The sequence below is a fragment of the Watersipora subatra genome, chromosome 2, assembly GCF_963576615.1.
Source record: "Watersipora subatra chromosome 2, tzWatSuba1.1, whole genome shotgun sequence".
NCBI classification, from domain to species: domain Eukaryota; kingdom Metazoa; phylum Bryozoa; class Gymnolaemata; order Cheilostomatida; family Watersiporidae; genus Watersipora; species Watersipora subatra.
The window spans coordinates 12639257-12651031 of NC_088709.1; the positions used below are offsets into that span (position 1 = coordinate 12639257).

The 11775-nt window shown below is 34.6% G+C and overlaps 1 protein-coding gene across 1 annotated transcript; it reads right to left on the reverse strand.

The window, feature by feature from the left end:
- Positions 1–5552: 5552 nt before the first annotated feature.
- LOC137387962 (glycoprotein 3-alpha-L-fucosyltransferase A-like) lies at positions 5553–6674 on the reverse strand. Its single transcript, XM_068074478.1, has one exon. The coding sequence runs from the start codon at positions 6672–6674 to the stop codon at positions 5553–5555; it is 1122 nt and encodes a 373-aa protein (XP_067930579.1).
- Between the last annotated feature and the right edge of the window lie 5101 nt (positions 6675–11775).

The window sequence follows — 11775 nt, forward strand, 5'->3', positions numbered from 1 at the left end:
ACTTAATAACTTCCCAGCTAGAGAATGTTGAATTTGAAACTAAACTAATTTCACAAGACAGTTTTGTAATTTTCAACTTTCCATCAAATAGTCAAGATTCTGTCTTCATGTTCCACAAAATCTACTATAGTTCTCCATTCAGAGAGTCATTGTTAGACAAGTCAATAAGCTCTGATGAAAAAGCTTCACCAAATTAGGAATGGTCAGAGGTAAGTACTGGAGTTGCGAGACCTTTAGGAGTGGTATGAGTTACAATCATAGGGCTAACAGCAGCTCTATATACTGGCTGGTTTGTTTTCAAAGGTGGGCTGGCTTCTACAGTTTCATGATCTTTAGCATTCTTTTGCCGGAGTGAATCATATTGCATGGGAGAGAAAAGTTGTTAATATTCAGCACTGTTTTCTGTTGAGTTATCTGTTATCCATTCATCCAAGCCAATCATCTTTCTTTCTTTGTATGAAGAGAGTATCCCGGCACTGTTTCTAAAAGTTAAATGACTTGACTGATGATCTGCTGTCAAACTCTAGGAGAAATCTCTAGATATCCACTCTTTGAGTGTTTTCAAAAATTATTAAACCGACTCTGCCAATAATTGTTGGTGTGTTAAAAAGTGTATTAGTGCTGAAAGAGAGTGTGCCGAGTAGAGTGCAGTCATACCTCGACATACAACTGTTCCAACATATGAGAAATTTGAGATATGAAGAAAATCCGAGCATACTTTCCCTTCAAGATACAAAACAAGTTTGAGATGTGAGCAAATGTGTCAGTTCTCAATGCAGCCGCTAGGTAATTGAGTATGCAAGATGCTGCTTACGAAGGCAGCATAGCTCAGTCTTTCTTGTCGAATTAGTTTGGAAGAGTTTTAAGAGAGTCAGCTAAAAGTGAAGGTAGAAAGGAGTCAAATAGCAAGACAAAAAGAGCCAAACCGGAAGAAGAAAAGTTAAAAGCTGAAAACGAAAACCAAGTTAATGTTAAGTGTCACAAAAGTGTAGTATATTGAACTTGTTGCATCTTTTTTAATTGCCAACAGTCGCTACCCTCTGTATCTAAGGAAAAGATTTCATACAGTACTGTACTTAGTAATGTTTCATTTGATTGCAGAAACAACCACTTAATAGGTATGTGTTATTTTGTGAATGTCGGTAGTGTGTGTTGTATGTGTGGTATACTGTATGTGTGTGCACGAGTGCGCGTGTGTGCGGTTGGAGGTGTGTGATGGGTGGTGTGTGCTTGGTGGTGGGTAGTTGGTGGTGTGTGTGGGGTGTGTGAGAGAGTGTGTACGCCTGCGTGCATGCTTGCGCATGGGTGTGTAAGCTTGCATGTTGCGTGCATGTGAGGGTGAGTATACATGCATGTGTGAGGGAAAGTGTGTGCGTTTGCATGCACATGTGTGTGTGTCCATGTGTGTGGGCTTGTTTGTCTGTGCATGCACGCATGGGTGTGTGGTTGTCGATGCGTGGTATGTGGTGTGTGGTTGCTCGTATGTGGTCGGTGGTTTGTGGGTGTATGTGCGCCCGCACATTGCTCAGGGTGTAACAAAAATAGTTGTACATAGATGTACATAGTTTGCTGCACAATGAAATAAATAAAATAATAAATGTTATAAAATAATCATAAAAATAGCTGGTAAATTATATATATATATATATCAGAAAGTGCTAAACTTCTAAATCCCTTCAAGACACCTGCTACAGGTTTCAACTACTTTCTGTCATGTTTACCGCTTGTCGTATCAGCTTTGCATTTGTGCATCTTTTTACATTAGCTCAGAGTCAGAGCTCATTTATTTAATTTGTTCATCGCAAAATGCATTTACATAAAGTTCACTAACATTTATAAGTTTGAGCTCGATTGTTCCTACCCTCTCTCATGTGTTATTTATTGTTGTTAGCAAGTGTCATATTCTTACCAGTGTTCACTTACCTTTTTGTTTGTTCGAGATTTACCAAGCTTTGAAAAATCCTTTTTTATAGTTGTCTTCTCTTTACGATGCTCGCCTACATGTAAATCTTTCACATTGTAACCTACTTTCTTAATCACATAAGTACAGCTGTTAAAATCAAAAATGATTTTTTGCTTAGCTCCAGACAAATTTCATTTTGTAACTTCACGTTATAAATAGTACTAATAGTAATAGTGAGAGTAACAAAAAAGCAATAGTAGTAGTAGTAGTAGCAATAGTAGTAGCAGTAGTGGTAGCAGTAGTAGTAGCAGTAGTAGCAGCAGTAGTAGTAGCAGTAGTAGTAGCAGTAGTAGTAGCAGTAGTAGCAGCAGTAGTAGTAGCATTAGTAGTAGCAGTAGTAGCAGCAGTAGTAGCAGCAGTAGTAGTAGCAGTAGTAGTAGCAGTAGCAACGATAAAGTAGAATGGTTTTTCAGATTTGACTGATCGATTATTCTTTATATCAGTCTTGTATGGAAAGCTAAGGTGCAGGAGAACTGATCTTTAACAATTGTGGTGATAACAATCCACAGTGTAAGCGATATGTCAGCAAGCCATCAGCATGATAAGTTATGTTTCATATTTCAGAATAGTAAGTATCTATCACTTAGAATTGTAGAATTAGAATAGTAAGAACTTATCATTTAGCACTCCACATGACTTCACGTTCTGAGAAAAGAAGTCTGGTGTTTTTGCTCTTATTAGGTGAATTTATTGATATTTTAGCCAAAGTTAATAAAATATAGAAGGGTTAGTGCCATAGTCAACATACAAACACTCTCCGCAAGTGTATATATTGATGTACTGGTAAGGAAGACTAGGTACTTCCAAGTATTTGTTCAGTAAAGTACTAAAATCTGCAGAGTACATACATGTAATTATCAAAAACGTTAATCGATTTCTGAGCTGAATCACGCACAGCAGAGTCAGATTAATTTTCCGCTTTAGGCCTAATTATGCACAGCTAGATACTGGTAAATATTATGATCAATACATCAATGAGCAAACAGTTATCTGCAACTTAAGTGTTAACATAATCATGTGATGAATGTGAACACAGTAGAATATAGTTGACTCTCTTTACATGAAAGTTTCTCTGAATTAGGAAGCTAAGTGATACATGTAGATAACACGTAGAACAGATTATTATTACACATTATGATTATTAGTAAATCCTACTGTAAAGCCAGTAAACCTTGAGTTAGAAAAACTTTTCAACAGTGATACTAGTAATAATCATTATAAAGTAATTTGATATTAGTAACAGTCATTATAAATTACAGTGAGACTAGTAATAGTCATTATAAAAAACAATGATACTAGTAATAATCATTATAAGGTACAGTGATACTATTAATAATCATTATAAAGTACAATGATACTAGTAATAATCATTATAAAGTACAGTGATACTAGTAATAGTCATTATAAAGTACAGTGATACTAGTAATACTCATTGTAAAGTACAGTGATACTAGTAATAGTCATTATAAAGTACAGTGATACTACTAATACTCATTATAAAGTACAATGATACTAGTAATACTCATTATAAAGTACAGTGATCCTAGTAATAGTCAATATAAATAACAGTGATACTAGTAATAGTCATTATAAAGTACAGTGATACTAGTAATAGTCAATAAAAAGTACCGTGATAATAGTAATAGTTATTATAAAGTACAGTGATCCTAGTAATAGTCAATATAAATAACAGTGATACTAGTATTAGTCATTATAAAGCTCAGTGATACTAGTAATAGTCATTATAAAGTACAGTTATACTTGTAATAGTCATTAAAAATTACAGTGATAATAGTAATAGTCATTACAAAGTACCGTGATACTAGTTATAGTCATTATAAAGTACTCGGATACTAGTCATCGTCATTATAAAATACAGTGATACTAGTTGATACTAGTTATAGTCATTATAAAGAACAGTGATACTAGGAATAGTCATTATAAAGTACAGTGATAATAGTAATAGTCATTATAAAGTACAGTGATACTAGTAATAGTCATTATAAAGTATAGTGATACTAGTAATAGTCATTATAAAGTTCATTCATAGTTATTTATATAATTGTAGATATATTCACTAATAGTAGCAACACACATCTCTAGATTACTCTTAGACAGCTGCCTTTTACAACCACTGTCTCAAAATAAAACTAATTGCTAAAATCAATCTGGAATGACAAGTAAGCAACTATTGCTTACTTGTCATTCTAGATTGCTATTGCTTATGTGTTAAAATAGAACTGCTTTTACTTGGATTTCGTAGAATAATAGGATTTGATAAAAATGTTTCTACAAGTTTAAAATATTTTTTGGTGACTTTTGTTAAATTTTTAGCAGACTAATACTCGTTTCTTAAAGTGAGTTCTCAAATTTCTTTTACCAAGTCAATTCATTAACCCTTCTCGTGTTTTCATGTTTTATGCAAGAATTTCTGACATTTTGTATTGGCAATTTCTGTCATAGTTGTGTTCACTATCATAAGTCCTCTGTTGTTCTTGCAACATTACACATTGCAACATTGATAAGAAAATCATATGAATTTCAGGCTTTACTGATTACAGGCCATTACTGATTGTCATTGTTTAGTAGTGAAGCGACACGAAAATGTATTTCTAATAGACATATTTGGTGTAATCGGTTGCTTTTCCAACTCTGTCTAAGTATTATTAATGATTACGATTCATAAAAGTTGAGCAACCAATCAAAAGCTGAGTAGACTGATGCATGATGATTGAGGAACCAATCAAAAGCTGAGTAGACTGATGCATGATGATTGAGGAACCAATCAAAAGCTGAGTAGACTGATGCATGATGATTGAGCAACCAATCAAAAGCTGAGTAGACTGATGCATGATGATTGAGCAACCAGTCAAAAGCTGAGTAGACTGATGCATGATGATTGAGCAACCAATCAAAAGCTGAGTAGACTGATGCATGATGATAAAAGTACAAAAGCAGTTGTGATTATGAGCAGCATATTTAAAATTACAGATTCTTGTTTTTATTATTTATTTGAAATTGTATTTTGGAAAACTGCACATATATTAAGTAGTTAAGGTTCTATCTGGTTTGGCAAAAATATGATGAATTCTCAACAATTGTGAAAGTTAGGGAGCCAGAACACAGTCAAAATCTCAATAATGTGTAGGCATACATAGCCAACTGATCACAATAGTTTATATGGATTGAAAACTTTAGTACCTGAGTACCTTTATAGTACTTGAGCTAATCTGAGAGATATTGTCTACAGTTCTAAGTGCTTTAGCTACAAACTTATTACACTTGACGTAAATGGTGATTGGTTAAAACAATTACAGCTAATATATTATTACAACTTGTCAATCCAGTGTTCAATGATTACCCTATAACAGATGATATTATCTGTACCTAAATAACAACATTGCTACTGCTGGCAACATGCTGTAAATATAAAGCTTATACAAATAAACCCCCAACATTTTCAAAGACATTGCAATTTATTTATGAAGAAATAATTTTTTACTTAGATATTTGAGATATTTTAAGAGAAAAGACTGCTCAAATAGATAAACACAAAAAATGTGACTGCCATAAATAGCTGCTGAATAAATCACACACTCCTGTTTGCCAAGTTCTTGCAGTTGCTCTGGTTATTCCACTCGTCTGCAAAGAGGTGACTCTGGGCAGCTCTAAGTGACTCAGGGTGATTGATACTTTCACAAAGACTACAAACAGACTTCTTGTTGGTTTCTCTGGTTACTGTGTAGCTGTGGCGCCACTCATGGTACCTGTTATAGGCAGCGTCATCATTCATCAGATGCTGGAGGTATTTCCCTAAAGCCTCTATTGATGAGAAGTTGTAGACGTGAATAAATGAATCGGGAGGTGCAACATCAGTATACTCTTCAATTGATAAACCACCGAGAGCTACAGGAATAAAATATCCTCTGTTTTCTAAAGTCTTCCAAAACTTTTCTGTTATGTAATCTTTGCATAAAGAGTTCTCAAACGCTAAGTAAAACCTGTATTGCGGGTGCACTTTTGCTTCACATGTAAAATCATCACCTTTTCTCGGACAAGGCTGCTGATTAGTGCAGCTTCCGAATATGTCTCCATTCACATATGTTAAAAGATGTCTCATAGTCTCTAGTCTATTATACTGATGAGAGTAACAGTTAGAAACATAAGCATACGCCCCTTTAGTTTTATTTTTAGCGTAGTCAACACCACCCTCCGAAGTATTGTCAGCTTTTTGTTTCATAAGGCCATAAGGAAAGTGGGCAGGAATAGAATGTGGTGAGTAGGTCATGCTTCCATTAAATGAGTTGATGACTTTGTTGAATCTGTTGTGAGAGAAGGCTGGTGATTCCAGGCTGAAAACAAACCAGAGTTGTCGCTGCCGTACTTCAGCCGGAACTTGCAGAGTTATCTGCTCATAATTAGGACCAAAGATGAGAACATCAGCTTGCTGGGCGTAACTGATGTTATTTAAACTGTGTCTGAATACACAGTTTGAATATTGACAATCTTCAAAATTCAACATCTCGCTCAACCATGGCCCACTTTGATCAATGCTCAGTATTAGCTTCATCTGCTCTGCCCTCACTACTTCCTCAGAGCTGTTTGTTTGTGTTTCCATTGTACTCCTCTGCTTTATCACTTCAGTTGTACTCTGAGTAGAGAATATTTCACTTTCTTGCTGCTGATGGTTCTTTACTAAATTCTTATACATGTAGTTGTTAGTATGTTTATGTAATACAACAGCAAGGCAGATGAAGAGTATCACAGCGATACAAACTCTTTTCAACAACTGATCCATTGAAGACAACTCTCATACAGCTTTACCTGTAAAAGCAATTATTCAAATTATTACTATGATAGGAGCGATTACTTTCTGTCCATCCATCCGAAGCCATGGTTAGAGGTTATGATATAACATTGTATTGTACTGTACTCACTGTTAATCCATCCGTTCGAAGCTATGATAAAACATTGTATTAAACCCAAGCCCACCCGAACCCTTATTTTATCAGTAGCCTGGCACACCAATATTTGCACCAATCAACCACTTTCCAACATTAAAGAATGATTATCATCACCAGTGAGTAATTACGTAAATAGTTATTCTCTAGTGCCATACACTACAAGCTGCCTATCAGCAGCCTGATTAGATAAGTAGCCTGGCACGCAGTCACTGGCCGTTTTATTTACATTTTACTTACTTTTATTCCACGACCAAACATGAACGGAACGAATGTTTGAGAGTTTTATGATAAATGCATGTGCTCACAACTCACGAAAATTATTCATCAACAATGTCGCAAACCCTTGTACCGAAATCTCTTCAACAAATTTAACCATTTTTCAATAGAGTTGTTTTAGGATAATAACAATACAAAACACATAAAAACCTATTTAAGTATGCTACCAAGTTCTTGTAAATTGTTGACAATGTCTTAACACTTATCCATCTGATGGGATTATACACAAATAGACAGATTAATTTGGCCAAAAATCGTTATTCAAACTTGCCAAGCCTTATTTTTATCAAAATTAAGACCGGCAAACAAAATGCCAAGCGACAGAGAATAGAATCATTAAGTCGTGCGCATTTCACGAAAAAATACCGTGCATATTTTACCAGTCTATAGCATTGTTGAATTTTCGAAGGTTTTTGTAATTAACATAGAAGTACTGAAATATAATCGTTTCCTTTTTGCCGATTTCAAAGTAACTGAAATTTTGAAAACTTTTGACTACTTTGGTATTCTAACTAATGCCGAAGCAGTGAAAGTAAAAGAAATGACCATAATTTTTTTAACGGTTCTTATAAGATTATTACAATATTTAATTATAAGTTTGGATGACTATTGAAGTGTTATAGTCACACTAACAACATCGATGATGGGCAGTATGTTACTGTTATTATTTGTTCTAAATAGTTTTGTTAAATAGACTTTCTCAAATCTATATAATTATCCCAACTTCTTGATATTGTTAGCTATGACATTTTGAAATGTAAACAAAACTGTGCAATGATTTTCTATTATTACTGTATTACTATATTAATAATATTGGTTATTCTAATAATATCAGTGCATTTTACTTCTAATATTGCATTTCTCCTATTGCAGGGGAAGAGATATAAACATATAATATTTTCCTTTTATTATTGCTGTTTGTTGTACATAATAACACCCACACCTAGGTCATTACGGCTACCATTGCAGTTCTCCTATTGCACTGCAGTGCCATTTGACTGCCAATATTGCATTTCTCAACCATCAGTACCCTTTCTTTTTTCCAATATCACTTTGGTCGTGGGCTGTATGACAGGGGAATTTCTAGTTTATAGTAGATTTATCAGATAATTTTATACAGTTAATGTTCGTTGTGAATAGTTGAACCTCAAATCTTTGTTAGTCAATTTTAGGATTGTCATGTGAGCCACAATTTAGGACACTAGCAGATGTTTTAAGGAAGCTATAACTACATTTATGGTGCATGTGGCAAACGAGACTTGGTTTGTGTCACTTGCTTATTCCACATAAAGTGAAACTGATAAAAGAGTGAAAAATAATAAAACTTGGTAATTATTAAAGTTTTAAGTTAAAAAACAAAAGTTAAGGAACTTATTTATTCTTTTGTAAAAAATGAGTAGATCCGTTAAGTCAGTCACAACAAAAGGAGTACATCACTGTCATTGTTGTTTTGGTTATTTTTTAGAATAACTTTTACTTCTAAATTGAAGAAAAAGCTTTTTTTCAGCTACTTTTACCTTCATCAGTCATACTTACCTATTACCAAGATAAGAAAGCTATATGATATCTTTATTTTATATAAAACATCACTTCCTTTTTTATCTTATGTATCTCAGATGTAAATAGTAAAAACATCTACAGCATTACTTTTAGATTAACTGGTTAATAAATATATTATTTCTATTTTTTTTGTTCAACTCATGTTTTGCATACATTTATTTGTACTGATTGTAGTCTTGTATTAAAGTAAAAAGGTTTCCTAAGAGTAACATTGATAAACAGATTAGCAAATTATTACATTTGTTGATTTAATTTCTTATTAGGTTCAGAATTGAGTTGACCTTATTTTATCATCAAGTAAAATCAAAGCTTTTAGCTTGCATCTTACGTAACTTATCCTATTTAATTTTCAGTTCGTTTAATCGAGCTTTTGCTTTTAATAATTTTGAGTTGATATTTGAGTGTTTAATTATAAATTTAATTAGTTTAGATTTCAATGAATTTAATGTTAAAAAACGTTATGTCAGTTTTTATTCTCACCATTTTTAACTCTAAACGCATACATCACCATGCCTTTTTAAGTATCTATAATAGAGGAAATGGCAATTTAGTAGTACTAGTAATAGTAGTAATAGTGGTGGTAATATTAGTAGTAATAATAGTAGTAATAATAGTACAGTGCACCCTCAGGAGTAACCTGTCTTGACAAACTGTTGTTTTTGCGAAGTTGCCCCGTCGAGCGGAGTGAGCAAAACAACAGCTTGTCATAATACGCGCTGCACCTGATTCATCAGTTGCACTGAAAGGGAGTTGTTCTCTTCCGTCTTTGCGGCTTGGCTGCAGTGTTATATCGGTCGCTCCATTGGTAATCATAACGGATTTTATTGAAGAAAAAAATAAGATAAAAACATTTAATCAGAGACTAGTCTCTGCGGTAAACTTTAGTAGAACTTGAGAACTTAGGCAGCAACGGCAACTAAACGTGTTGTTGTTTGTGCGCTCAGTCCGTTTTATTTGTATTTTTGTACCAGTCATTTTTATTTGTTCTAAAGTAAATTCAGTTTTATTGCTGGCTTTTTATTGCTGGCTCATTCATTGTTTTCAGTTAATTAGATTATAAATAGATAAGTTATATGGATGCCAAAATTCAGTTACCATGGCTTCTGCTACAGAAGTTCAACATTAGCCAGATCAGGCCATTACGGTATGACTTTTTGCAATCTCATTTGCAGTTTAAATATATGTTAATGTCAACGTTTTTATCTCATTTTTTTCTACATAAATGTTTGAGCTAAATCCATAAATATAGTAAACCCTAGATATGCAAATAATCAAAACAAGTGAGGCCTATAATTAGCATGACGCAATGTCATGGTGATGTGTAAAGTGAATCAGCTGATCGATGAACTCCTATTGACTTAACATTAAAAACTGCTCAATTTTTCCATAGTTTGTACATGTGAGACTGCATATTTTATTGATCTACTATTTAAATGGCAATCGTTGTCTGTGTGTGTGTGCGTGCGTGCGTGTGTGTATGTGTGTGTGTCCGCCTTATAGAGTACCGTACTTTTCAAACTATTAGCCGCTGCTACATGTAAGTATCTAGAGCGCATTAACGGGAATCTCCAGTTAGTACGCCTCTATACATAGCCTATTCATCATTTTCAGTTTTCACACACAAATGACATCATATTCTATTAGTTATCTCCGCCTCTTTCCAGTGCCCAACCATACCATTTCGTTTTAAACAGCAAAGCTGCTGTCGTGTTAAAAAGCACCGTCCTGATTTCTGCGGCCTATACAAAAGTGCCCATACAGCTATGCAAATGTACTACTCATTAAATAAAATAAATTAATGAGTATTAAGTTACAAGTAATTAATATTTACTGCCAACGTGTACCGAGAAGGTCATGTGAACGTTTGTTTCTTGGGGCCACTGGAAAAAATGCTGTTTTTTATGAATTGCCACACCTCTACTACTTAACACATTGGATTTGCAACCATGCTTGATAGTATAAGCATGTTCATTTCCTTTCCGCAGCTGACTTACTTTTAATTTTTTTCCAGCTACAAGTACCACAAAACTACAGCTATTGCAGAACTTGCACTGGCACTTCAAGCGTTGCGATAGGCGACGGTGAAAAGAAAGCGGGCAGCGTATATTACAAAAAAGCACACCATCTCATTCACTTTTAGAAATGCTTGAAGCTGTACAGTGCCTCTCAAAAAGCCTACTGCCAAACACAAAAACAGATTGATTTCTTTAGAGAAAAAGACCAAATTCGACACGCAACAGAGCAAACACAGCTACGCCCACAACGAAACAGAACTGCTACTGTAGATGCTAGAAGTGCAGAAACTATAGTGCAAACACAGCTACGCCTACAACAAAATGGAATAGCAGCTGCTAGAAGAGTAGAAACCACTGAACAAATACAGGTACATCATCGAGAACAGACCAGAATAGATGCTGCAGCTGCTAGAAGTGCAGAGACTGCTGAGCCGACCTAGCAGCGACTCAAACGGCTCAGAGCAGCCGCTACAGGGGTCAGATGTGGAGAAACCTCCGAGCAGATGCAGCGGCGACAAGGACATGATGCACTAGCTACAACAGCTGCTCGGCGAGCTGAATTTTCAGAGCAGATGAAACGGAGACAACAGCAAAATGCACTAACTACAGCAGCTGCTACCAGGCGACGTGTATGGGCAGAAAACTTCGCACTTGACTACAGTCCTGCAACACAGTATAAGGCCAAATATTTCTGTGGGACAAGTGTCCAAAAATGCTCCAGATGTAATGCCTTACATTGCAAAGGCGAGAGGCCATATATGTAGTTTATATAGTAGACTTTATTGATAATAAATTTTATCAACACAACCACATTACTGCTGCACAGTTTGTATATACCATGTCAAAACACAGGTTATAGATGAAGAACTGGTGGGTCATGATTAGTTTTAAACATGTAGAAGTTTCAATTCAATAAATGCTAGCGATAGCTTAGCATTGCAAAAGCAAAATATTTTTTAGAATTTCTCAAAATAAATATATAAAACTTTTCAATAAT

What these genes read in the sequence shown, in the direction of transcription:
- LOC137387962 (XM_068074478.1), bottom strand. Translation starts at nt 6,674, where the DNA reads ATGTATAAGAATTTAGTAAAGAACCATCAGCAGCAAGAAAGTGAAATA.